The 27,805-nt window shown below is 52.6% G+C and overlaps 1 protein-coding gene and 1 long non-coding RNA gene across 3 annotated transcripts; both read right to left on the reverse strand.

Annotated features, from left to right (window-relative positions):
• Positions 1 to 20,181: 20,181 nt before the first annotated feature.
• Positions 20,182 to 26,131, reverse strand: LOC142076328 (maestro heat-like repeat-containing protein family member 7). Of its 2 annotated transcripts, none has more exons than XM_075138649.1 (8): positions 26,034 to 26,131; positions 25,381 to 25,524; positions 24,874 to 24,954; positions 24,328 to 24,483; positions 23,090 to 23,191; positions 22,579 to 22,681; positions 22,221 to 22,280; positions 20,182 to 21,931 (listed from the first exon to the last, which is right to left on the reverse strand). In XM_075138649.1, the coding sequence occupies exons 1-8, from the start codon at positions 26,118 to 26,120 to the stop codon at positions 21,801 to 21,803; spliced, it is 864 nt and encodes a 287-aa protein (XP_074994750.1). In that variant the 5' UTR covers positions 26,121 to 26,131; the 3' UTR covers positions 20,182 to 21,800. The 2 variants fall into 2 exon arrangements, with proteins under 2 accessions (XP_074994750.1, XP_074994749.1); XM_075138648.1 differs by having other exon boundaries at positions 24,778 to 24,954.
• Positions 26,132 to 26,163: 32 nt separating this feature from the next.
• On the reverse strand, positions 26,164 to 27,044 carry LOC142076332 (uncharacterized). Its single transcript, XR_012671144.1, has 3 exons — positions 26,911 to 27,044; positions 26,567 to 26,721; positions 26,164 to 26,181 (listed from the first exon to the last, which is right to left on the reverse strand). It is a non-coding gene; the product is annotated as an uncharacterized LOC142076332 (long non-coding RNA).
• Between the last annotated feature and the right edge of the window lie 761 nt (positions 27,045 to 27,805).

Below are 27,805 nucleotides of genomic sequence, written 5' to 3' on the forward strand. Positions count from 1 at the left end.
CATCTTTCAAATAAGCAAACTCTATGCGGGACACTACCCCTGCAACATATGCAGAATCAGTCACGATGTTGACGGGGCATTGCCATTTCTCAAACACTCGTACCACTGCCGCCAACTCCACGATTTGTGGTGAACCGTCTTGTTTCCGAATATCAGATTGCCATTGATCGTGATCGTCCTTCCAGACAAGGACAGACTTACCCGTACGCCCGGACCCATCCGTGAAGACCGTTAGAGCGTCCAAAGGGGTCACGCTACATTTCGGCAATTGCTGCAGTGGTAGCGGGGACTGCAGCCATTTATGACTGGGAGGGTGAATAGAAATTGCTCCTGTAAAACCTTCCATAGCCATTTGAAAAGGTACAGACATTTGCATCAACCAAGTTAACATACGCATCACAACAGGGATGCAAATGGTGTGTGGCTCTTTTCCGCACAGTGCTATCAACCGTTGCCTCCCTCTCATGACCAGGGATGCAAACATTTCTGCTCTAGTGGTGATGGTTTTCCCAAATTGATGGGGAAGAAACACCCATTCTATGACCAACAACTGTTCGCCGCTGGGTGTTGGCTTCCATTGAAACAACAAACCATATGGTTGGAAGTCAGTGTTCACTATTGCTAACTGAAAAGGAAGCTCTGGATCACAGCGCTGTGCTTGCCGAGCCGATATCATTGTAGCAATCCGCTGCAACGCTTGCTGAGCCTCGGGGGTTAACGTTTGTCGAGACCCCAACGCAGGATCACCTTTTAGCAAATTAAACAGAGGTCTCAACAGCTCGTTGTTGATTCCCAACAGAGGCCTTACCCAATTGATGATGCCCAATAATTTCTGCAAATCAGTCAGGGTGTGGACCTGACTACTGATCTTGAGCCCTTGCGGTATCACAGTTTGCTCAGTAATGCGCCACCCTAGATATTGCCAGGGAGCAGTCTGCTGCACCTTTTCTGGGGCAACTATCAAGCCGTTACGCTGGAGGCTCGTTACGACAACCTCCATGGCCCCTGGTATCATGGCCTCAGAGGGGGTTGCTACAAGGATATCATCCATATAATGATAAATTACGACTTCAGGCAATTGGGCACGGGCTGGACTAAGGGCCCGAGCCACGAACCATTGACATATGGTGGGACTATTCTTCATGCCTTGCGGGAGCACCGTCCAATGGTACCGTTGACTCGGCTGGGCTACATTGGTCGCGGGTACAGTAAAAGCAAACCGCGGCGCGTCATCTGGGTGTAGCGGAATGGTAAAAAAACAGTCCTTAAGGTCTATTATAGTGATGTGCCAGTTCATAGGTATCATGGTTGGTGAAGGGAGGCCTGGCTGTAGAGCTCCCATGTCCTCTATAGCCTCATTTATACGTCTTAGATCGTGAAGGAGCCTCCACTTTCCTGATTTCTTCTGGATGACAAAAACTGGTGAGTTCCATGGGCTCGTGGATGGCACAATGTGCCCAGTGCGCAGCTGCTCAGCAACTAGGTCCTGCAAGTGATGCAGCTTGTCCGTGGGGAGGGGCCACTGATCCACCCATATAGGCTTTTCACAGGACCATTGCAACTTCAGGGTGTGCTGCCGATCAGTAGCCCCTAGGATAAATTTGTCCCCAGCATGATTCCCCATTGTGACAAACAGTCTCGTCCCCACAGCGTGAGAGGGGCCGGAAGAATGAACGGTCGGACATTGGCCCGCCGACCCTCCGGTCCCTCGATTTGAATTAATTGAGCACTCTGCAGTGGTGCTGTTTGCCCTCCGATACCTGTAAGGGCAATTGGGACCTGTTTCGTCAGCCATTGAGCTGGCCAGTGTGACTGCGCAATGACTGTCACGTCAGCTCCGGTATCAATAAGGCCGCTGATGCGCACAGACTGCTGAGGGCCACCGCCTGACAGGCAGCAAGTCAGCTGTGGTCGCCCCGCAGCGACAGGCTGCGCCCACCAGAGTTGTGGCGTGCCAGTGGAACCAAAACCTCCACTCCCCCGTTCCTGAGGCTCCGCCGCAGGAGGGGCAGCTCGAAAGTAGACGAGCTGTGCTATTCGTGCTCCTGCCGGCACGTAACAGGGCGGAGTAGGCATCCACAACATGATTTTAACTTCTCCCGTATAGTCTGCATCGATAACCCCAGGGAGAACGAATAAGCCCTGTAACGTGGCGGATGAACGTCCCAGTAAGAGTGCGCTGTAACCGCCGCCTAGCGGCCCCCACACTCCGGTGGGCACCGCTTGAACAGCCGTAGAAGTCAGGTTCACTGGGTGGGAGGGGGCCAAGTCCACGCCAGCACTTCCCCATGTTCGGGCGGATAATTCGGAGGCACGGATGCCGGCGGGGGGCTGGGGGCAGTTTCCATCATCGCATGGGGGGTTGCTTGTATCATCGCGCGGCCCCTCCCCGCGCTCCTGCATCCGTTTCCCTGGATAGGCTGACCGTCTTTATCATACCGCGACCGGCATTGATTCGCAAAGTGCCGGCCCTTCCTACATTTTGGACACGTTCCCAGTTGTGAGTCAGCCAGTTCCCACCTCCGCCTGCCTGCCTGCGGGCACTGTCTCTTAAAGTGACCGGGACGGCCACAGCTGAAGCACGTCTGTTGGCTGCACTTAAAGTTTGCAAAAGCAGTAGCCATCGCCACAGCCTGGTGCTCCGTGGTCCCCACACGGTTGCATTCCTCTATCATTTCAACTACCGTAGGGTTTTTTAATGGACGGAGCACCTTCTGGCAATCCGCGTTAGCGTTCTCAATTGCCAATTTTTGTAATAATATTTTCCGCGCTTCCTCATTCTCTACTTGTTTGTCCAAAGCATCTTTTAATGTCTCGATAAATTTCATATACGGTTCCTGTGGTCCCTGCCTAATATTAGTAAAGGAGCGCTGGGGCTTCCCTACCTCGGGGACCTTCATAAATGCTAGGTAGGCAAGATTCTTTGAATCATTTAGGGCTTCCATTGGGAGTTGTGCCTGGGCATGGGCAGTGGCATATCGACCCTCTCCTACCAATGCGTCAACTCCCAAGAATCTCACTGGATCTGCCGCGGGACGCTCCAAATATTCCAGTGCTTTTGCCTCACAGAGTCGCCGCCACTCCCCATTCCAGAGCATAAACTGAGCAGAGGAGAGCAACAATTGCGCCAGCGTTTTGCAATCGAGCGGACATAACGTATAACTCCTCATGACCGACCCTAGCATGTTCGCAGAGTAAGGGGCACTGAGGCCAAATTCAATCACTCCCCTTCTCAACTCCTTCACTACTTGGAAACTCAGAGCCTCCCACCGGGGCCTGTGATGAGCTCCATAAATCACCGGGAACGCCCGGACCTCACGGAGCTTAGCCGCGAGGTCAGAGTCCCCTTCTTTCTCTGCCTCCCTTTGAATCCCCTTCCACATATCATGCACATGCGGGGGATATAAATCCAGCTCTTTCTCTGGGTCGACTGGTGCGACGAGCGAGGGAAGGCAGGCAGTCGACTCAATGTGAGCGATAAGGCCAGCTTCAACTTTATTGTAAAACCCTACACATATTTATACACTAAGTTCTACCTTATGCATACTTGTCTCACAATCATTGGCTTAGCTCTAAAAATTACATTATCATATTCCTCCTACTTTCGGTTACTGCTACGTGGTCCGGGTTCCATCCTGTTTTTCTTATACTGTACTTTCTCAAAGTTGCTTATCTGCACAGAGCAAGGTCAGCATGACTTTCTTTTCTCCCTTCTCAGCATGACTCAGAATTTTCCCACCGCGGCCTAGTCTGGCTAACTTTCTCCAACAATTCCCCCTTTTTCTTTTTGGACCACCAATACATTGTGGTTCATTTTTACAACATTATTTAAAATACAGTGATATGCTATTTTTACTATAACTATAATTGTTAATAAAATACCAAGCCAGCGCTTGCGCAGTGCCTATGTTAGGCACTAGGGAAGCAAATACATTGGCTGTGGTTGACCATAATTCTATATTGTCGTTACAATCTGCCTGCAATTGATGTATAGACCTTTTGTGTCGATTTGTCGCTACTGTACTTATATTGAGCCAACTTTGTCAGCTAACTGTGAGCAGAGTTAATTTACCTACATAACAAGGCCCTCCAAAGGCGTTCTTTGGAATGCCAGGCCATGCTCGATCCCCACAGATCAAAAAATATCCGGGGGGAAGAGCTTTGGCCGTATCATTGTTCCACAAAGAGTTATTGGTTCCCTTCATACTCCGTCCATAGGCACTGAGTGTTTTGGAAGCGTTATAATTCCCACAATATTGGCCTATTTCGAATCCTTTCGTAAAAGGTGAAACAACAGTCCAACCGGTGGTATTAACAAAAGGGTTGTTATCATCAGTGCGGCTGCTTATGCCGATCAATGACTGAAAGGTCTGGGCCTGTGCGGCAAAGCGGCTAAAACTGCCAAACACAAAACATGTCTGAGTAGTAACATTATCAGTTGCATTTCCAGTTTTTTCTGACCCCAAAAGGTCAATTTCTTGGGGGTCCCAAGGGAGAGTGTGATTTAGGGCTCTTATTAGTTGTACCGAGCAATCTGCTACAGTAACATTTATACAATTAACTGTTACAGACATCCAGTTATCAAAATCTCTGGCAATAATTTCAGGAAAGCCTATCAGACATGTTTTAAAGGGCTCAGTTGCCGTAGCTGAACTCAGGCAAAAGTCTGTCGTCCCAGTTTTATTCGCCCACGCCACCCATAAGTTCACACGGCTGGGCAACGGCATCGCTGGGATCAGTACAGACAGAGCTGCATTGATCATCATCAGCAACAGCAGCTTTGGTCCAGCGGCTTGGAATCCACTTCGGCCCTGTGGGAGTAAGTACACACATATAACCTCTACCCATATACTTCACTTCTGCTGGACCTTTCCACAGTCCGGTTGCTGGATCTCTATACATAACGAAAACTGGCTTGTCATCCTTATTTTCTTTAGGATAACCATGCACCCATGCTGGTGGCTCTTTCTGATCTGCAAAAATACATAAATGATTTAGCACAAAAAGAGTCTTAACAAGTCTTTCTTGTACATCTGAGATTTCCCTAAATTTTTGCAAATATTGTTTCAGCGTTTGATGCGCCCTTTCAATGATAGCTTGTCCCGTGGGTGAGTGCGGAATACCAGCAGTATGTCGCACTCCCCATGTTTGGAAAAAACGTTTCACTTTGGCGCTTGTGTATGCAGGGCCATTGTCAGTTTTTATCGTTTGTGGCACTCCCATAACTGCAAAACAACTAGTCAAATGTCGCATTACGTGGAGTGCTCGTTCTCCTGTTTGTGCCGTGGCCCATATAAATTTGCTATAGGTGTCAATCGTAACATGTATATATCTCAGTCTGCCAAAGTCAGCAACGTGAGTCACATCCACTTGCCACAATTCTCTGGCCTCGAGTCCCCTGGGATTCACGCCGATTCCAAGACCAGGCCCATGGTGGCTACACGTAGGACAGGCCCGCACAATCCCCTGTAAAATGTCCATAAAATATCCATAAATGTACACAAAATGTCCACTGCGTTCATTTAGTCCATGACTTTGGGCTCCATCTGTTATGGTGGTCACTCAGGTCAGCAGAGGTGGTGTGTTGCGTGGAGTTCCTGGGCACCAAAGTTGGCTCAGGTCGGGTCACTGCTGCACTTGCGCTGCTCCTTGTAAAGTTTGTCCTCCGTTGGTTCAGGTGGTTCCTGCTGCTTGGGCATGGGCTTATCCACAGTCACAGATGCCTCGGGGCGTCCTGTCCCGCATGGACTCAGCCACAGGTCACAGTCCCTTCGATTCGAGTTCACGCTGCAGTTCCAGCCTGTCCAGCACAGCAGCACAGAAGCAGCAGCGATGCCCTGGCCATCTGCCGGCCCAGGCGCATCCCCATTGCTGTTATCAGAATGTTCCCAGGCACAGCACAGTAAGACGATCAGCAGTGCAGCAGTACAGCAAGCAGCGAGAGCAAAAAAGCAGCCACTAACGAGCACAAGACTCTAATACACATTAAGGCAAGCAAGCCCCATGGCAAGCACAAGAGCCTGCGAATTAATAGCTAAACAGCAGTAACAGCTATAAATTCAATCTAGCACATTCCAATCAAACGTGTCGTTATCTTGAATTGTAGTCTTTGGTTGCATTCCAGTAAATATCCATTCTAATACTCTCACAGTCTCCCCCTTTTTCTTTTTGCACTGCGTGAGTGCACCAATAAAATGTGTGGGGCCGTGCAAAACGGTTAAGTCCACAGGTAAGTCAGGGTCAATACGATCCACTGCTCGGTCAACGATGTGGGTACTGAGTTTTTGAATCACAATCGATAAGTCCTCGTAATATAAAAAGTCCTTGGAGACCACTGGATGATCGCCCCAACAACAACGCTCCATGAGATTGTCCATGATAACTATGGGCCCTTTAATTCCTGTAGCAATTTTTCGCGGCCGGTCGTCAATTAGCGTGACATCTACTGCTGTTGCCAGATCCAGTCCGAGGCTCCCCCTGGTTGCTGGTCGAAGTTGGGTTGCTGGTCGAAGCTGGGCAATGGCGTCTGGTATCTCTGCACTGTCGTTTGGTTGGGGGCTGCCGTTGGCCTGAAGGTGACCGGAGCCGCGATTGGTGTCGGCGCGCTGCGGCTCTTGGCGCTCGGTTTCCCGTTTCCCGAATGCCGGCAGACCGTAGTATTATGATTATTCGTTTGACAGTTCTGGCACCACACTTGGGGCTCCCGACAGTGTCGACGCAGATGTCCTGGGTAGCCACATCGGAAGCACTTATACTCTCGTCGGCCAGTCGTCTTACTTTGGTGGGCATCCGGAGGCTTCAGTGGGGCAAGAGCTGCAAACGCCTGTCCCTGCGCCTTGAGTAATTTTTCCCCTAGTTCTCTGGTTGTTTCAACTAACATGGCTTGAGCTCCTACAGGAACTCTACTCATTCGCTCTAACATGACTTCTATGGTGGCGTCTAAGGGTAAGGTGACAAGGATGCCCTTCGTATAAGTATTACAATTCTCTAATACACACTGTCTCAGCAAAGGTCCTTTCATAAAATCTGCCATATCTGCGTGGTCAATAGCGTCTGTGACTCTATCTACAAAAGATGCAAAAGGCTCCTCTCTTCCTTGTTTAATTGACATATATGAGGGAGGAGCTGGTGTAGTTTTAACTTTCTGCAAGGCTTCTCGTGCTAATTTCATAGATTCTAACAACACGTCTGGGCCAGTTTGCATCTGCATTTCTACAGAGGCAAAAGGACCTATACCCATTAGTTGTTCTACAGTTACTCCAGCTAAACGATCATTTGGGGCTCGGGGTGAGCGCGCAGATATTTCACAAAGTCTTTGCCAGTGAGCTTGCCAAAGTAGTTGTTGTGATTGCTTCAAAATAAGCCTCATTATGTTCTTAATATCTTCTGGACATAGCATTCCGCTACCCCAGATATAGTTTAGCATTTGCCTTGCACATTAACCGTGTTTCGCAATTGATTTAATATTTTCCAATCTAGGGCCTGATGCACCCCAGTCATAGCCCCCGCGTTATCTACCTGGTAGATTACCGGGAAGGCTTGAGGGCTAATTTGATCTAATAAATCAAAATCTTTTTGTTCCACAGCTTCTCGTGCTATTTTGTCCCAACTAACCCGCACTAAATGCAGCTGTTGATGAGCTTGGGACGGGGGGGGGGGGGGGGGGTGAGGGGTGGGGGGTGGGGGGTGGGACCTTTAGAAGACTTTCAGCTTGAGCAGTCTCCTGTCCGCTACTGTCTACCCTCTCATTTTCACTTGGACCCTCCCTCTCCCCTCCCTTTCCCCCGGCGGTGCGGAGGGACAAGCCCTTTCTGTCGGTGGATCAGGAGGGGGACGAGAGGGTCGGCGAATGACGAGAACAGGAATTCCCGAAGGCGGAGGTGAAAAGTAGTCACCCCCTGCTGTGAGACGTCCAGCAGCAGGATCGGACTGCTCAAGCCGATCGGAGGCGGCTGTAGCTATTCGCCTTTCAGTTTTATATCTTTTTATGCAATTAATAACATCTCTCCAAGATTTCATTAATTTTCTTGCTGATTTATCATCATCGATTACTAGATCCCACAAACAATCTCCATAAAAACGCCACTCGTCTACTTCAAACATACTTTCAGGGTCTTTAAAAAACCCTTTCGCTTTCCCTAACGCAATTAACCCAGCCAGGTCTTTTAATTGGCTTACTCCCCGCTCTTCTAAAAAGCATTTTAAAATATCGAAGGCTACCTCTACTTCTTCTTGCGCGCTTCTCTTGACCCTCTTATTATCTGGTCGTTTGCAGCCTTTTCCCACGGGTAGCCTTCTATCGGACGGCGAACCCCTTTTAATCATCCTGGGTTCAAGCACGGATCAGGCACGCCGCGACAGTGTCTACTGATCTTCTGCTCCCTGGTCGCTGCTACCAGTGCTTCTCCGATCTCGCTGTCCGGTGGAAAACAGGGATGGGGGGTCCCTGTTCGGGCGCCACTTGCGACGAGCGAGGGAAGGCAGGCAGTCGACTCAATGTGAGTGATAAGGCCAGCTTCAACTTTATTGTAAAACCCTACACATATTTATACACTAAGTTCTACCTTATGCATACTTGTCTCACAATCATTGGCTTAGCTCTAAAAATTACATTATCATATTCCTCCTACTTTCGGTTACTGCTATGTGGTCCGGGTTCCATCCTGTTTTTCTTATACTGTACTTTCTCAAAGTTGCTTATCTGCACAGAGCAAGGTCAGCATGACTTTCTTTTCTCCCTTCTCAGCATGACTCAGAATTTTCCTACCGCGGCCTAGTCTGGCTAACTTTCTCCAACATATGACCACAGTAGATAGATTTAAGCCTCTCAGATCAGACAATTTCCCCATGGATCCGCTATATTTGATATAAGCCTGAGACCAAAGCTGCTTAGTATTATCCTGGCTAGAAGTGCTTTCCCACCCCCAAATAGTAATTATGACCGTGAAAAAAATAATTTTCCCGGTTGGGCTTGCGTGACCTTCCATGGAGATTTGTGTGCCTTCTTCACTCTGGTATGACGGATCCAGGCATTCTTCTTTGATTTTGATTGCTATGAAGGAGGTGAGGAGTACCTGGAATGGTCCTTCCCACTGCGGCTCCAAAGTTTTCTCTGCAAGAGACTTTACATACACATAGTCTCCAGGTTGTGTATTATGTACAGGCCCATCCAAACCCCTGCTTCGAGTCCCAACCACATATTTCTCAACCTTCCTGAGTTGTTTCCCCAATGCAACCATGTAGGAGGTCATGATTTCATCCCCGACTTGTGTGGACATCCCTTTCTGTACTCTATAGGGTCGTCCGTACAAGATTTCAAAAGGGCTCAGTCCTTCCTTTGCTCTTGGCCTAGTTCGTATGCGCAAAAGAGCCAAAGGACGAAGCTGAGGCCAGGTCAAGTTAGTTTCCTATCCCAATTTCACAATCTGCTGTTTAATTAAGTGGTTCATTTTTTCTACTTGGCCACTCGACTGAGGGCGATATGGGGTATGAAGCTGCCAATCTATGCCTAAATGGTGGCTAATTTGTTGTACTACTTTGGAGATGAAATGTGGTCCTCTGTCAGAAGATATGGTTGCTGGAACCCCAAAACGTGGTATTATTTCTTGTATTCATGTTCTAGTTACCTCCCGAGCCTTGGCTGTCCTGGTAGGGAATGCCTCTGGCCAACTTGAAAAGGTATCAGTCAACACCAATAAATATCGATACCCCCCTTTTCTTGGGAGTTCTGAAAAATCGATCTGCCATTGTTGCCCAGGCCCGTTGCCTTTTCCAATTTGGCCCATTTCTGGTTTGGGGGTATTCTTGGGATTCGTCTGGAGACAGAGATCGCACTGCTGAGTCACTTGCCTTACAGTAGTGTATAGATTCCTAGCTACAATTTCTTTGATTAGTTGTTTATATAGGGCCTCCGCTTTCTGTGCCGAGGTATTGAGGGGCAAAGGCCTTAATTCTATTATCTCCTGACGAGTGGTAATAGCGTATCCCGCGTATCTTTTACCACTCCATAGCTGCTTCCATCTGTGAACCAGTTTTCTCCGTCTTCTATGGGGCTGTCTTTCAAATCTGGTCGGCTTGCATATGTTGCTTCAATGGTTTCTAAGCAGTCATGATGCACTGGTTCTCCTGTGTTTCCCTCTAGGAAGGAAGCTGGGTTGGCAATGTTAGTGACTGTTATTTCTACATCATCCTGTTCTACCAATATAGCCTGATATCTTAGAAATCTTTGTTGAGAAAGCCAATGTCCACCCTTCGCTTCCAGTACTGCAGATAGTGTATGGGACACCAGCACAGTCATTTTCTGACCCAGAGTGAATTTTCGGGCTTCTTGTATGTTTAGTATTACAGCTGCGACTGCCCGCAAGCATCCAGGCCAGCCCTTCGCAGTTGTATCCAACTGTTTGGAAAAGTAGGTAACTGCTCGTCGATCGGGACCCAAATTCTGTGCTAGTATCCCCAGAGCAACCCCTTGTTTTTCGTGGGAAAAGAGGAGAAATGGCTTACTCACATCTGGGAGCCCCAAAGCTGGAGCTGACATCAAGGCTTTCTTTAGTTTCTCAAAGGCTCGTACGGCCTGGTTGTTCCATTCAAGGTGTCCCTGGTTGGTAGTTATTAGGGCATATAATGGTTTAACAAGCAGTCCATAATTATAAATCCACAGCCGACACCACCCAGTCATTCCCAAGAAAGTCCGTAACTCTTTCACTGTTCGAGGTCTCTGGGTTTGGCAGATTGCCTCTTTGCGGGCTTGTCCCAAAGTTCTTTCCCCAGCACTGATTTCATAGCCTAAATAAATCACTTTGCACTGTATTACTTGGGCTTTCTTCTTAGACACCCGGTACCCTTGGAGCCCCAAGAAATTTAATAGACTCACTGTCCAGGTGATACAATCGTTCTCTGTTTTGGTGGCAATCAGGATATCGTCCACGTATTGTAGCAGTTTGCCCTTTTCAGACGGGATTTCCCATGATTCCAAGTCCATTGCAAGCTGATTGCCAAAAATGGTAGGGCTATTTTTGAATCCTTGTGGCAACACCATCCAGGTGAGTTGAGTCTTGCGACCAGTTTTGGGGTTTTCCCATTCGAATGCAAACAATCTTTGGCTGGCTTCATGGAGAGGGAGAAAAAGAAGGCATCTTTCAAGTCTATAACAGTAAACCAGGCTCATTCAGGTGTTAGTGTAGTCAACAGAGTATATGGATTCGCCACCACAGGGTAGAGATCCTCAGTTACCTTGTTTACGGCCCGTAGATCCTGGACTACACGATACGACCCGTCAGGTTTACGAACTGGTAATATGGGTGTGTTAAAATTAGACTCACATTCTTTTAATAGTCCGAATTGTAAAAATTTTTCAATTATCGGCCGAATCCCTTCTCTATCTTCTCTCTTTAGGGGATATTGCTTAATCCTTACTGGTTGTTGGTTTCCCTTTTTAAGTTTAACTTCAACAGGTAATGCATTCTTTGCTCTTCCGGGTACATTGGTAGCCCATACCCCAGGGTATACCTGATTTAAGACTTCCTCCCTAATTTCTCCTTTTAGGGATGGACTGGTTAAGAATAAACTTAGGATTTGAATGTATTCTTGATCTTTTACTTTCAGAGAAATTTCTCCTTTTTCGAATATAATTTTTGCACCTAATTGTTCTAGCAAGTCTCTTCCCAATAGGGCCTTTGGAGAGTCGGGCATATATAGAAATCTGTGAATTCCCCATTGTTTTCCCAGTTTATATTTCAAAGGTTTACAGAAATACGCCTTTTCACTTTGGCCAGTTGCCCCCTTTACCATGAGGTAATCGTTCTCCAGGGGCATCAAGCCTTGATTCAGTTTATTGGACATTCCCTTTTCCAGTGACCAAATTCCTTGCACAGTGCACATTGATCCTTGCCTAACCGAGATGGTTCTCGTCTAGGCCTCCTTTCTTCCTCTTCCCTGACAGCTGCTATTATTCTCCTTCGTACCTGTTTGTATGCTTCTTCCCTGTTACTAAATACTCTCCATGCTTCATCTAGCAACACCTCCAAATTTCTACTTTCTGTAGTACGTAGCTTCTGGAGCTTGCGCCTAATGTCCCCTGTGGACTGACCCAAAAACAGAGAGACTAGTTGTTGTATTCCTACCTCGGATCCAGGATCCAGCGGTGTGTTACGGCGCATTGCATCCCTCAGTCGATCCAGGAATTCAGATGGGGACTCGGAGGGACCTTGCTTAATTGCATATAGAGCCGACCAGTTTATGGTTTTGGGTATAGCCTTTTCCATTCCTCTCGAAATCCACTCCTGATACCCCTGTAGTTTTACCATTTCTGCAGATCTGTTCGCATCCCATTTTGGGTCTTGTAGAGGGAAATATTCCTTAACGTCCCCTCCCGTAGTCCTATAGTATTCATCAGCCAAACTCCCTGCTGTTTTTAAAATCAATTGCTTTTCTGTTTCAGTCATATAGTCTAATAATAATTGTATGTCCTTCCAATCAGGGTTATGTTGTTTCACAATAAACTGAAAATGTTTAGCTACACCGATCGGATCGCTCCTATAATCTTTTGCAACCCTTTTCCATTCCCCTAAATCAGTAGTGGAAAAAGGTACCTTGATTAGCATCGTCCCGCCATCAGGCGCCACCGCCTCTCCAAGAGGTGCCTGTAAGACTACTGGGGCAGTTTTCTTTCTGGTGCGGGAAGATACAGGGCTGTCCGGGGGGGTGGAAGTTTCGTCCGAGTCCGCATCCTGTTCCTGTGGTCGAGGGGGAGGCTTAAACAGGTCAGTTAGATCTGGTTCCGGCACCTGGTGAATTTTGTTTGCTTTCAAACACCTCTGTCCAATACTGCATGCCGAGCAACACCGCTTCAGTTTACCTTTAAATTCTTTATTATTTTCTCGCTCAAGTGCAAGTACCATAGGGTCCTGTGGTGGTGCCAGTCCACAGTCCCTTTGCCACTCCGGATGGTTTCGGAGGGTGAAAAACATATCTGCATATGAAACTTCATCCCACTTCCCTTCTCTCCTTAGAAATAGCATCAATTGTAGGAGAGTATTGTAGTCTATTGATCCATTAAGTGGCCATTTAGCCTCACTTTCCAATTTATACAATGGCCACCATTGATTACAATATTTAATAAGAATTTTTCTATTTTCCGTCCCTCCGATCCCAACAATATCTCTCCAATGAGCAAGCACACAGCCCAAGGGGCTTTTCTTCAAGACTCCCTTTTGAGTGTTACCCATTTCGTATCTTCCCTCTATTGATCTTTTCTTTTAACCTTTAATAAGATGCCGGGACTGGTTTTCCTTCCCGCACTGTCTTAGTGACTTTATCGGAGGTTTTCTTATCATAGAACTCTCTAGATATACAATACTGCTTTCTCACAAAATTCTACAATGTTTTCATACACAAAAGACAAAGGATCCATCCTATCATTCACTTCGTTCGTCTCCGGCTGCTCTCCTCGCGGAGATTACGGAACCGCGGATCAGAACTCCACACTCGCTTCGCAGCTGTGCTGCGTCTCACTCATACAACACAGACACTCAGTCACACAATAAATTGTTGCAACAGATGATAATATTTAAGGCCATGCCACGTACAACTCCTCAGACTAGTTGTACTCCCACCCAGCAGCTGCAACCGTAAATCGCAAGGAGGTCCGCTTACCCTTCTCCTGCTTCTTATATACCAGTCATGAGCAGGTCCGTCCTGGCTCCCAACACTGGGATACAGCAGAAACCTCGGATCCACTCGATCTACTCCCAAGATCGCTAGCGGCCGCTCTATCGGTCAGCGAATCCCCCCTATTACCGTGCAGGGTACCCTCCTACCATACGGGGACTATGCTGCACGCCAGACGTCTCTGTGCGATTTACCAGCAGCCCCAGCCATGCGTACGACTTACAGGCCCCTCTCCTAAAACATACCTTTCCTTTCCGCGGATTCAGGAGGTTCTTGTCTACTCCCACGGTGAGCGGCTGGCAGCGGAGTCCCCTCTGAGGAAATGCTCGGGGCGCGCCCAGGGGCGTCCGCTCCCCAGCCGATCCTGCGGTGAAGCAGAGAGTCTCCTGCCTGGCTCACCAAAGCTGACTTGCGGAAACCGGACTCCACAATCTATGAGATTGTAAAGTAGGTATGTTTATTCAGCGCTGGGCGGCACGGGGGGTAGTCCCACCAAAATCGTGCGCGCCTCAATGCGGCACTCACCATAAATATATACAGTAAAATATTACATATTCATAAAGTTTTGTAATACGTCTATACATATGCATGACCTGTCCCCGCTTTGTATTAAAATGAGTTCCAAGAAGTCATTTCCATAGACCCCTCCCATCTGCGCTTGCGCATTGCCTCCTAGTGGTGGTCGTCGGGGGTCGTGGGGATGAAGGCTGATAGTTCCTCTTCGTCACCGCTAGTAACCTTTTGTTCTTGCGCAGGCTCAGTTGTCTTCTTACTTTTGTCCAGAGCGCAGGGTCAGTTTTAGCTGGCTTCTTGAGACAAGTTTCGAGTCTTTATCGGGAGCTGTCCTTGTGAGGCGCCTCAGTTAATTTACACCATAGCTAAGTTGGCCTTATCAGGCTGAGCCGGCCTTGTGAGGAACAAAGTATCAAGCCCCTACCTACTGATTCAATCTTCTACCTCCTATTAATCATTCAACTACTAAAATTCCTTAATCCCTTGTCTCAGTCGAGGGGACTCTCAGAATGTGTATCGCTTACTAGATGCTGTCAGAATAGGAAACCCGAAAGAAATATTCCCTCTCTTTCCTTTATTGCCTTGACATCTTTAACCAACGCCCTCACGTGCAGCCTAAGAGACAGAGAACTTGAGGAGTCATTCAGAAAAGTCTTCTCTAAACACATGGATCTCACTGGGATCCAAACCACGCCCGACTCATTTGAACAGCTTCTAAGCTGCTCCTTATTTGTGCCCTTAGAGATTTCTCAAGATTGCTAAGGTGCGCAGCGGAGAGGATAGACAGTTTTTGATGATGTCTGCCATCTCATTGCTTACAGAAGCTCTCATTCACTTTTGTCTTCATCAACCCTGGCTCAAGGTGCAACTCACCCTTTAGAAAGTGAGAAACTGTTGGACGTGGCAGACCATGAAAGGAGAAAACTAGTTGGCCTGGGGTGAAACCGGTGAGACCATAAAGGCAAAACGTACCAGAGAAAAGATGGGAAAGTAGAGCGTCAGCATACAAGGGGAAAAGAGGGACTAGAAGGGTGAAGATGAAGATGAGCCGGGGACACCTGGGGTCCCAGTCCAGCAGCCCTGTACCTGCTCCGTGCAGCCTGCAGCAGGACAGGAAACCTGTTGCCCTGACCGCACCGCCTGTGTTTGACTGGCTGCTGCAGTCAGGCGGACCTGGAGTGCTCCCCGACGTCAGCGAAGGGGCACCCTGGAGTGCTGGTTTTGCCTGGGATAGAGTTAATTTTCTTCAGAGTAGCTGGTATGGGGCTATGGTTTGGATTTGTGCTGGAAACAGTGTGGGGAACACAGGGCTGTTTTTGTTACTGCTGAGCAGTGCTTGCACAGAGTCAAGGCCTTTTCTGCTCCTCACCGCACCCCACCAGCGAGTAGGCTGGGGGTGCACAAGAAGCTGGGAGGGGACACAGCTGACCCCAACTGACCAAAGGGATATTGCATACCAGATGACGTCATGCTCAGCATATGAAGCTGGGGGAAGAAGAAGGAAGGGGGGACGTTCGGAGTGACGGCGTTTGTCTTCCCAAGTCACCGTTACGCGTGATGGAGCCCTGCTTTCGTGGGGACGGCTGAACACCTGCCTGCCGATGGGAAGGAGTGAATGAATTCCTTGTTGTGCTTTGCTTGCCTGCGCGGCTTTTGCTTTACCTATTAAACTGCCTTTACCTCAACCCACGAGTTTTCTCACTTTCACCCTTCTGATTCTCTCCCCCGTCCCACCGGGGGGAGTGAGCGAGCGGCTGTGTGGGGCTTAGTTGCTGGCTGGGGTTAAACCACACCACCTGGAGAGGACAGAGGAGAGAACAAACCTCACCAACCAAGGGTTTTGTTGGTCTGTGATACCTCTGATTCTTCAACGATTCAGAGGGTCAGATTGGAGTGGAAAAGGGTGGTCCCACTCATTTGTGCTTTCTCTTCTCTTGTAGATATTAAAAATGCCCAAGGGATTGGTAAATCTGTTCAACAGAAGAAACAGGTCACGTGACTATTACTTTGGTTTGCATCTCTTTGTTTTCAAAACCACTCAAAACCACAGTGACGCTGTAAAGGGAAGGTCCCTTTACAGACCACAAGGAGGGCTCTGAGCCCAAGTCGGCCACCTGCCACACCAGCGCAGCTCCCTCAGGATATACCTTTCACAGCCTGCTCAGCTGGAAGCCTCCGCAGCGCAGGTCATCTCTCAGCAACCCAAGGGCAAGAGGGGCCTCCAAGAAGCGGGGAGAAGGGATCTGGTTTTGGTACAAGCAGAAGATGCTCCTGAGAAGAGGGATTCCTGCCCTCCGGTCCTGGCCCTGGCATTAACCTCACCATATTCCTCTGCTGACTTCTGGCTGCAGATGGAGCACGGCGCGACTCCTCCTGCACGCTTTTGCTCTTCCAGCCGACGGCTTGAGCAGGGCTGGGCCATCCCCACAGCGTGCTGGGAGCTGGAGCCCTTCACCCCACAGCATGCTGGAGCTGGAGTCCTTCATCCCACGGCATGCTGGGAGCTGCAGTCCTTCACCCCATGGCATGCTGGCAGCTGCAGTCCTTCACCCCATGGCATGCTGGGAGCTGCAGTCCTTCACCCCATGGCATGCTGGGAGCTGCAGTCCTTCGCTCTGCAGCTCCACTCCCTGGGAATCATCACCCTCTGGGAGTACCACGACGACAGCTCCTAATTACCTGTCCTGAGAGCAGCTTCCACCGCCTGTCCCCTGCCGCCCACCAACAAGAACAGCACTGTACTCTCCCGAACCTTAACCTGAACCCAAACTCTAACCCAAACCCCTAACCCAAACCTCTAACCCTATATGCTACACATAGAATCCATTGTCCAAGTCTGAGAATAAGATTGGATCAAGCCACACCTAAGCTGCATCAGGAGTTCAGAGAGCAAGGGGGTCTTCTCTGAACCTCGTGACTGAACGGGAGGGTCTGCCTTACCCTTTTCATCCTCGGTCTCTATGTAAATCATTCTAGACCAATTCTTAACTCGATTTTCCTTTATATGTTTCATCCGTGCCGTAAGGATAGAGTGAACCTTGCCATCGAACTCTGTTAAGTCGCACTTTTATAAATTTCTATGAAAATCACTTTCTGCTAATACCTTTGACAGTGGTTCTTTAAGCGGCCTCTAAACCACTCATTCACGACACCGCTCACAGGATTTTATTCGCAGAAAATGAACCCAATATATTTTTCAGGTTCATCAATTATTAAAATGCAGTCAGGCCCCGGCACAGCTAATACAACCCATGCCTCTAGAAAGGACTCTGCACCCCTTCAATTTAGGGAATGGCATTTGGGTAAAAGCACACAAAAGGAAGGATAATTTACCTCCTCGGTGGGAGAGACTATTTTATGTCTTGCTAACCTTTCTCAGCAGTACAGGTGGAAGAAAATTCAACTTGAATCCATCACTCCCACCTGAAAGCTGCAGCCGGTCTGGTTATAGAAGAAATCTGATTAACTGTATTCTTCTCTCTGAATAGTCTCGTTTAGCATTAGTAGCTTAGCAGTAGCAGCTAAAGTAGTCGAAGCCTTAGGCCGCAAGAGCTGACGGAGAGTAAACTTTTTTGATAAAACTAATGCTGCTAACAAAGAACTAGCTGAATCCAGCAGATACGAGCAGAATGAAGAAGATAAGGACCAAGGAGACAATTCCAAGAGAATGAAGTAACTTCAGAAGAAGGCCAGACCAGCCACAGTGAAAACCAATAGGAAATCAAGAGCACCGACCAGAATTAAGTGATTGGACTTGGGCATCAGGTGATGGGTGTCATTGAGAAGCATGGATGGGGGTAGGGGTCCCTCTCTGGAGGCACTCAGCACGATCTTTAACCTGAGAACTAATAAAAGAGGAATTGGAAACCTTCCCTCGCACCTTGCATTTTCAGCAGGATCCTGGGGTCAGACCCTGTTACGGTGGCTGGCCTGTGTAAATCCATAACACTTTGGACCATCAAAATGAGGCTTTGGAGCCTAAAATGAGGCTTTGGAAGCCAAAAGGAAGACTTTGGAAAGTAAAAATGAGGCTTTGTACTCTATAAATGGAGCTTTGGAGCCTCAAAAGAGGCTTTATGCCTGAAAAATGAGGGTTTAGACCCTCCAAATGAAACTGGGGGCCCTAAAAAAAGGTGGGGTTGGGACCCTAGAAAAAGACAGGTTGGGACCCTAGAAATGAGGATTTCGGCCCTAAACAGGAGGCTTTGGGCACTAGAAAGGAAGGGCAAGGTGGACAAATGAGGCTCTCGACCCTGCAAAGGAGGGGAACCTCTTGGTTCCTCTCTGGCCCCAAGAAATGAGGCTTCAGTCCTGAATATAGGGCTTTGGGCACTCCAATGGAGGCCTTGAGCTATAAAAGAGGGGTTTGGACCCTATAAATGAGCGTTTGGACCCTCAAAAGGAGGGCTTTGGCCTTAAAAATGGGGCTTTGGAAATGAAATTGAGGCTTTGAACCCTGAAATTAGGTTTTCTGCCATAAAGCGATGCTTTGGTACCAAACGCTAAGGCTTTGCACTCTAAAAATGGGTCTTTTGAAGGTCAAAATGACGGTTTGGGCCATCCAAATTGCAGACTGAAATCTGAAAGTGAGGCTTTGGTCTCTGAAGAGAAGGCTTTGGAAGCTAGAAATGAGCTTTGGACCCTAGAAATGAGGCTTTGGCCTCTAAACCTGAGGCTTTGGACCTTCAAAATCAGACCTGGGGCCTTAAAACTTATGCTCGGAGCCCTTAAAATGAGTCCTGGAACCTGAAAAGGCGGGTTTGGAACTTATACATGAGGGTTTGTACCCTAAAAATGAGGCTTTGGGATATAAAAGGAAGGCTTTCAACCCTAGAATCAAAGCTTTGGACTCTAAAAATGAGGCTGGGGGACAAAGTGCCACTGCGCCCCCTTCCTTGGCAATGGCGGACTCACAGTTGAGGATGGCGGCCCTCTTGCAGAGCCGGGCGCTGGCGGCGGCAGGGGGGAAAGGGGTCAGAGGTGGCGCCAGGCGGCCTCGCTGTCGCACACCTCGTGCAGGTAGCGGCAGGTCTGGCCCAGTCTCAGCAGGTGGGGCAGCGTCAGGAAGGAGATGATGTGCAGTAGCTGTGGGGAGAGAGGTGGGGAGAGCATCAATCCTGGGACCCCCCCTGCTTTCAGGGGGAGACCCCAGCCCCGCTATCCCCCCCTGCTCAACTCACCATCTCAGGGGGGTGGGTGGCAGCCATGTCCTCCCCCTCCTTGCCACCCTTCAGGCTGCCGTGGGGTCGCTTGGTCTGCGGGGAGAGGATGTGGGTGAGGGGACGGTGGGTGGCCCCATGGCAAGCATCACTCCCCACCCACCCTCGTGTACCCCACCGCCATCCCGGTGGCCTCACTGTCCCGCACTCGTTACCGCCGGTCGGATGTCAGAGGCGATGGCGGTGAGAAGCCCAGTGGCCCATGGCTGCCGTCCAGTGGCATGGTCATGGGATACTGAGTCTCTGTAAGACGGTGGCTCCCATGCAGACGGGGAGTCCCAGAACATGGGGGCGGCCGGGGAGGGGGGGAGGGGAGGGTGGGGAGGGGTAGCAGGGGGGAAGAAGGGCCCCGGGCCTGGGCCGGGGGCTGCTTGGCCTCGGGGCAGGCCCCACGTGCGCCATGTTGAAGCTCGGCCTGGCCGCCGGCGGAGCCCGCCTTCTTTTCACATGGGTCTTCGCTGGCATAGGTCGGGAGGACTGCCAGTCTCTTCCCCTGAGGTGATGCTGCCTCGGACTGATGCCCTAGGCTGCCACTCTGCCCTGGTTTGGGGCCTGCTCTTACCTGAGGGCTGCCTGTGATTGGCCACCGGGGCTGCCACTCTGCCCTGGTTTGGGGCCCAGCCTCCCCTGAGGTGATGCTCTCTCTGATTGGCTGCCTGAGGGGTCACTCCTCCCACGGTCCCCGCCCTCCCTGAGGTGATCTTTCCTCAGATTGGCTGCCGGGGATTTCCCCCTTGCTCCTCCCACCGGAGGGCTCAGACAGCTTATCAATCATCCGTGTGCCGCTCTCCAGCCAGGCGTGATTGGTGGAGCCAGCACGGCCCACCCCGACACCTTGCCCAGTCTTTTCAACTCTTGCCACCTCTCCTGCAGGCCTCAAAGCTTGATTGGTTGGTTAGGTATCAGTCATGTGCCTTGCCCCCACCTCCTCAAATGTGATTGGCTGTCCTGGGTCCACTGACTCCCCACAGACTTCTGGGCAGACGTTGCCAGGCAACCAGCTCCGCCTTCAGGGTTTAGACCCTCAAAATGAAACTGCGGGCCCTAAGAAAAGGCTATGGGTCACAACAGACTGGTTGGGACCCTAAAAATGAGCATTTCTGCCCTAAAAAGGCGGCTTTGGGCACTAAAAAGGATGGGCTGGATGCTAAAACTGACACTTTGGACCCTGCAAAGGAGGGGAACCTCTTGGTTCCCATCTGAGCTGGCTTTGGTGCCCAATAGCTCCATGCAACAGACCACCTCTCCTGTCCTGAGCGACCACCGTAACAGGTGGAGCCCAAAGCCGTGGAGCAAAGGAACTCCATGGACATTTGGTGGACATTTTGTGGACATTTCACAGGGGTGGTCCATGGGCTGAGGGAACGATACCTGTGTGTTATATCAAAGGATGGGAAGGGGAGTGGTGATTCACAAGGAGGTATTGGATAGTGTGGGTCCTGAGCCTGACGTAAATGGTATGGAATAAGGGGTGGAGAAAGGACTGTCGTGGTTTAACCCCAGCCGGTAACTGAGCACCACTCAGCTGCTCGCTCACTCCCCCCAGAGGGATGGGGGAGAGAATCGGAAGGGGGAAAGTGAGAAAACTCGTGGGCTGAAATACAGACAGTTTAATAATTGAAATCAAATCAAATAATAACAATAGTAATAATAAATTGTAAGGAAAAGGAAAATAACAAAGAGAGAGAAATAGAACCCAAGAAAGACAAGTGATGCAAATGAATACAATTGTTCACCCAGCCAGTCCCCAAGCGGCGGACCCCCGCCAACCTCCCCCCGAGTTTTATTGCTGAGCATGACGTCATATGGTATGGAATATCCCTTTGGTCGGTTGGGGTCAGCTGTCCCGCCTGTGTCCCCTCCCAGCTTCTTGTGCACCCCCAGCCTCCTCGCTGGTGGGGTGGGGGGAGAAGCAGAAAAGGCCTTGACTCTGTGCAAGCACCGCTCAGCAGTAACGAAAACAGCCCTGTGTTACCAACACCGTTTTCGGCACAGATCCAAATCATTGACCCATACTAGCTACTCTGAAGAAAATTAACTCCATCCCAGCCAAAACCAGCACAGCTCCCCAGTACAACAGAGGATTTTGATGCCGGGACGAATAACGACTTGCCAGCTTGGCAGAGTGCGGGTGCCTTTTCGTGCCCTGAGATGCCCTCCGGGTTTTGTGGTCTAGCGGGGCAGCTGGGGCTTTGTTGCAAGGCCACCCTGCGTCTGGGTGTGCTGTCCTGCAGGCAGCGGCAGAGGCCAGGAATTACACTGTCTGCTCAGCACACTCGGGCTGGTCCCCATGGGAAGGACACCATAGGACTGGGCTTCTTGTTCCAGCTTTATTAGAAAAAAAAAAAAAAAAATTAAAATAGGGCCACTTTCCAGAGGAGAATTGCACTTCTCCAAGGTTCAGCAGGGCCAGCAGCACAGCGACCGCAGCCTCCATCTTGATGGTGGCATTTCTGGTGTCAGGAGGAAGACGGTCTGAGTAGCCAGGGAGCTGACTGAGGGTTCAGGGTCCTTCTGCAAGGGCAGCAGGGCTGCAAGAGAAGGAAGCAGAGCAGGTGTGAACCCCCACTGCCTGCAGAGACCCCCAGGAGTCCCCTCCAGACCATGCCAGCCCCACCCATCTCTTTCCCTCACCAGGAGGAGCAGGTGAGACAAAGAGACCAGCTGGAAGCCGCTGCTCAGGAATGCCCCATGCGCCCCTGACATGCTCCTCTGCCCCTGAAGCGTTTTCCTGGAGCAGGGCCAAGCACAGCAGCATCCTGCCCAGGCTCTGTCCCCTGCCCCACCAGTCCCGGCAAGCACAGCACCGCCCCTACTCACCATTGCAGATATCCCACAGCTTCTCCAGACTTCGCTTCCTCAGCTTCCGTGCGGCAAGCCCTAGGCACAGAGCTCCTGTCACACCTCCTGCTCCCCAGCACGCTCCCAGCAGCACGGCCCGCGGCTCTGCCAGCGCGGCTGCACACCCTCCTCCCCCTCAGCAGGGCTGACCCCAGGGAAGGACAGGACCCGAGGGCAGTGGGACTGGGCAAGGCTCCCAGCGAGCCCACCTGCGTGGGGGGCCCTGCACGGGGCAGCCGGGGCTCTGGCAGCCCCAGGGCTGCCCCTTGCTGCCAGTGCAGTGGAGGGGACTGGGGGCCAGGCTGCCAGAAGAGGGACCCCGGGGGCTGGGGCTCACCGATGAACCTGACGGCCGCGTCTCGCAAGGTGGCCTGACTGTCCTTCAGGTACGGCAGGCTCTGACACACATATTCTCCCACCCTGCTCCTGTCGTGCCGTAGCTGGAGAGAGCACAAGGGCACGGGGCTGATAAAGACCCTCCCCAGCCATCCGGACCAGTCCCTCCTACCAGTGCACTCCTTCCCTCCCAGACAGGAGCCCTGTGGGGCTGAGGTTCAGAGAGAGCCGCAGGCACAGGGGGCCTGGCTGTGCCGAGACCCCTCTGTCCCAAGGCCAGGGCTTACATGTGCCAGGATCTTGTTTAGCACCCTGGGGGCAGGCAGGGGAGAGGGGCCTGGAGAAGAGCCCTTGGGGGCTCCGTGCTTGAGGGCAGGGAAGGAGGATGCAGCTCCAGGCTGCGGGCTCCGGGCTGGAGCAGCGCAGGCGAGGCACAGCTGCACAGCCCTCCCCACGGGCACGCGGGGCAGCCCTCGTCCAGTCGGGTTCTGGGGCTTGGGGATTGTCCTCACCAAGCACTCTCCAATGAGGTGTGTCTGATACGTCTTGGCCAGGTAGCTGAGCTTCCTCCACCCCAGGAACTCTGCACAGGCGAGGAGGGTGTCCCTAGAAGCCTGCAGAGAAGCAGAGGCTGGGAGATGGCACCACAGCCCAGGGAAGGAGACCTGGCATCGTCCTCCTCTTGGCCAGTCTCCGAGCCATTCCCAGCCCCTTGTGGAAAGAGGCAGCGGGGAACAGAGTCTAAACTGGGTTCAGTACCCAGGGCAGGGACGTGGGGCAGCCACCACCTCAGGCATCTCATGCTGCCGGCCAGCAGAACAGAGGGCCTCAGGAGCTGCTGAGCTGCTGCCAGCGATGGGGCAGACTGCAGGGCAAAGGAGGTGCGGGTTCGTGGCCGTAGGCAGCGAGGGCTGCAGTCCCAGAGACACCGGGGCAGGATGGAGCCAGCAGCACCTCCCACGGGCATCCCCCAGCAGGGCGCTTGGCTCCCCAGCCGGGGCTGCCCCTACCCCTTCACGCCCAGGCGCCAGGTGGGCAGAGCTTTGATCCCGGGATGCAGGGCCAGTCCACTGCTGGCTGCATCTCCCTTCCCACCGCTCTCCCTGCCCCAGGCTGGACAACAAGCTGGCTCTCCACCCCTTGCAAGCGCTGCTCCCCTCTGCGCACACCAAGTTCATGGGCCCTATGCAAGGGCTCCTGGGGGAGCAGGGGTTTGTTCCTGCAGCAGTCCTGCCCTCAGGGCGCTGGGACATGGCCTGGCCCAAACACCTGGGTGTCTCTTGGGCACAGCCCTGGGGGACAGGGATTGGGGCTCAAAGCCCTGGCCTCCCACACCTGCAGGGACAGCTGGGGAAGCCTGTAGGGACTCGTGTGTTCGGTGGCCATGGGCTGCTGCTGAGCCCCGCTGGACCAGGCAGGGCGGGTCTGGGAAATGTCTGTGCCAGGTTCTCCGGCCCTGCTCCTGCTGGGTCTGCAGGGACCCTTCCTCTGGGCTGTGCTGGAGGAGGGCTGAATGGCGAGAGCGGGGCTGGGAGGGGACCCCAGCTCCCCGTCCACCTCTGCAGCAGGCGGCAGGGGGGAAGGAGGAAGGCAGGGGTGGGACCGGTGCAGGGAAGGAGGGAGCAGTGGGACCCTGAGCTGACACACGTTCCCAGATTCTGACATCCAGCAGCCCTTGCCCCTTATGCCCAGGCCACCCCCATGGTGTCAGCACGCCCTTCCCCGCAACACTGGTCGCTGCTCACTGCACCTTGGCCACGCTCTCGGCCTGGTCGTTCATACGGAGGAACAGCGGGAGCAGGACCCTCTGCACTCTCTTCTTCATCTTTTTCTTGATGCTCCTCACCACAGTTTTCATCAGATCTTTGAAGAGGCTGATGGAGAGCTCCCGCACCTGGCTGGACTCCTGGCAGGGAGGAGGACAGGGGGACTTGAGCAACAGCCGCTCCTTGCCCACGGTGAGCAAGGGCGTTAGCGTGGCTGATGTGAGGGGAGATGCTCCCGAGTCGGGTTCCGAACACAGGGGCCGTGGGCCAGATCCGCAGCTGCGGCTGAACGCCCCCAGGGCCCTGAAAGGCCACGCAAGAGAAACGAGGAGGGGAGCAACCCTGCCTGAGTGCTGCCTGCAGGACTGGGCCCAAGGGCAGACGTCCTTGCAGAGAGCCCACGTGGAGGGCTCAGGCTCCCATGGCAACCTTACGTCATCAAAGAGGGGCAGGAGCTCCTCCGCCAGCTGCAGAGCGAGGAGGCCGGCCTCCTCTCCCTTCATGTGACCCATCGTGTTCCTGAAGAGTACCAGGGCCTTCATCTTGACATCAGCGTTGGCATCCTGCAGGGCCTCCGTGATGTCTGGCAGCAGGACCGGTATTTTTCTTGCCTGTACGAAACACAGAGTTTCCTTATTGTGAAGCGGAGAAAGACCAAAAATGCACCGCTCACTGAGCACCAGCCTCCCGTCCGGCTTCCCAGCAGGTGGCACAGGAGTCACTGCAGCAGCCTCCTGGCAGGCAGTGGCCACCGATGGGGATGCGGGGAGAGCACGAGGAAGGGAAGGCAGTGCAGGAGAGCAGTGTCCCCTGCTCAGCCACCCCCTTTTCCGACCAGCCTGAAGGGGCAGATGGGTTGGTAACCCTCTGGGCCTGGAGGGCTCCCCAGGCACGTCCCAGGCCCCTCCATAGCCCAGAGGGTGGCTGGAGCCATCACCCCACATTCTGACTCCCAGCCAAGGCCAAGCCACCGCATTATCCACTGAGCCCCGGGCCCTGGCTGCCAACATGGCTCCGCTTGACTTCACCCTGCTCACCGTCTCAGGCATCTTTGAAAGCGTGATGAGGCCGCTGAGCACCAGCGAGAGCATCACCAGGGTTGGATGCCTCAGGTACCTCCAGTCTTTGTAGAGGGCAGCAAACTTCTCTGTTTCAACTCCTTTGTAGGTGCAGACCAGCAGCTGAAACAAAGACAGCAGTGAGAGACTAGCAGAGCCTGCAGGGCTGCCTCCACTGCGCTGGCACAAAGGAGGCACGACACGCGGGCGGTGGCAAGTGTCTCCTCTCCCCAGACTTGAAGTCCCCTCAGCCTGTGCGGAGGCCATGCCTCTGCCCCAGGCCCAGCAACCGGCCTGACTCTGGCTTCCGCCCCTTTCTCTGCCCCTTCCCCAGGTTTCCAGGCTGCAGAGCAGGGCAGGGGGATGCAGGCAGGGGGGAAGCAGAGTAGTGCTGGGCAGGGGCAGGTTTCGTGTTTTTTCCCGGCGGCCAAACCAGCACACGGCAGCCCCAAGTGTCTGGCACGGGGTCTGGCTGGTTCTGGGCAGGTCCCTGCTGACCCTAAGGGGCTGTGTCCGTATGTACTGGAGGAGGTGGCCACTCGGAGGCAGGCAGGAGGGGAGGGGGCCGTGCCTGTTTTCCCTGGGCAGGAGGGGAGGCAGGCACAGCCCTGAAGGTGAGCATGGTCACTCACAGCCAAAAGACAGATGCAGGCGTCCTCCGTGGCACAGCGGAACACCTTGCGCAGCTCCTGGTCCTCGAGCACGCTGAGCAGCTCCATCAAGACGCTCAACAAAGCCCAAGGCATGGAGATCATCACCTCCCACATGGCCAGGGCAGCGCTGCAGATCCAGAGTGCTCGGTCAGCAGGGCTGCCTCGGCCACTGCACTGTGCCCGGGCCAGCCTCTCCAGAGCCAGGCTGTGCTGCAGCCCTGGCCCTGCCCACCCCCCTCACTTGGGGTGCCCGGGGGCCCTGCCCGTGCAGGCAGGAGGGGGCTGAGGTGCTCTTCCCCATGGGGCAGGGAGGAGCGTGGTGGTGGTGCTCTGGCTTGGCCAACTTGGGCTGCTGCGGAGCTGGCTGACCCGCTGGGGCTGGGAAGCGTGCTGGGATGGACGGCCCTGCTCCTCGGGGATGTCCTGCACTTTTCCGTGCGTCTGGCAGCCAGAGAGTCTCTGGGCCTCTCTCCCCACAGGGAACAAGCCCTCAAGGCTGTCAGGGCCAGTACCTGTCACACGTCGGAGAGATCTGCAGCAGGCTCCTGACCGCTTCGCTGGGGCACCTCTCGGTCAGCAGGAGGAGGAGTGAGTCCAGGCTGTGCCGGGCTGGCTCCGTGTGGATGTACTCCACAGTGTTGTGGATGTACCTCATGATCTTTGGCACCTGGAGGGGACACAGGGGAGGATGTGTGCAGCCAGCGGAATGCAGCCATTTCCCAGCTACCACTGAAACTGCTGCCCTTCCCATCCCTCTCTGGTGCCTTGAAATGGCTTCAGGTGCCTGAGAGAGCTGAAGGAGGAACAAGGCCTGACAGGGCTCATGGGCAGGGCAATCCAGCCACAGGGCACCTACCTCTGTCAGCCAGGAGGCAGGGTCTCTCGTGGCCATATCCAGGATGTTGCTGCCCATCTGCCTGTCACAGATGTCGTCTACTGTCAAGGCCTCAATGGCCACGAGGAGAATGTCTGTCCTCTGAGAAGGCTGGAGGTATTCTCCAAACATCTACGGGCGGAAGGAAGGGAGGGAAGCCATGTCATGCCAAGCACCCTGATGGTGCTGCTTGGCTGAGTAGCGTGAGCAGCTCTGGCAAGAGATGCCCGGCAGTGCTGTCAGCAGTGCCCGCAGGAACGCTGGAAGCACGGGCTGCACTCTCTGCAGGGCGGAGGAGGAGAGCAGAGGGTCCCCCGGGTGCGGGCGGAGGGCTGGGGCCTTGGGACGTGCGTTGCCCTTACAGAGAACCAGGGCTCGCTGGTGGCCAGGAGGGCTGGAGCTGCTGCTGGGACACTGGAGTGCTGCCCTCGCATAGTCCCTGCTCGGGGACAGCAGGAACCCTCTCTCCAGGGACAGTGAGGCCATGCCAGCCCCGCTGACTCTGGGTCCCTTTGCTCACACAAGCCTCCTGCCCATGCCACGCACAAGAGTCCCAGCAAGGCAGAAGCTCATTACCTTGGTCATGTTGCTGCTGTCAAGCGAAGAAAGCACGTGGGTGCCCTCAGAATTGCATCCCGGTTGGAGCTGTGGATGCTCGGGATTATCCTCTGGCAGAGTCTCGCCTACATGGAGGGGAAACACAGAAGAGTCGGTAGGACACAGCATCTTGGCCAACAAGCTTCCCAAACGGAGAAAAGAGCTTTAAACTCGGCACGGCTGAGGAGGGAGGCTGTGCTGGGGCTGACTCCCAGCCCCGAGCAGCCCTGGCATTCAGGCACCGCCACGCCCCTGCCCGTGGGACCCCTGCTGCCAGCGT

This window comes from Calonectris borealis, unplaced genomic scaffold (assembly GCF_964195595.1).
Source record: "Calonectris borealis unplaced genomic scaffold, bCalBor7.hap1.2 HAP1_SCAFFOLD_44, whole genome shotgun sequence".
Taxonomy (NCBI): domain Eukaryota; kingdom Metazoa; phylum Chordata; class Aves; order Procellariiformes; family Procellariidae; genus Calonectris; species Calonectris borealis.

Coding starts and splice junctions, on each gene's coding strand:
- LOC142076328 (XM_075138648.1), bottom strand. CDS start 26,120: ATGGAGCTGCTCAGCGTGCTCGAGGACCAGGAGCTGCGCAAGGTGTTC. Junction 24,955..25,380: donor TTTCAAAGATGCCTGAGACG/GTGAGCAGGGTG, acceptor TGTTTCGTACAG/GCAAGAAAAATACCGGTCCT. Junction 22,682..23,089: donor ACCTCATTGGAGAGTGCTTG/GTGAGGACAATC, acceptor TGCTCTCTCCAG/CTACGGCACGACAGGAGCAG.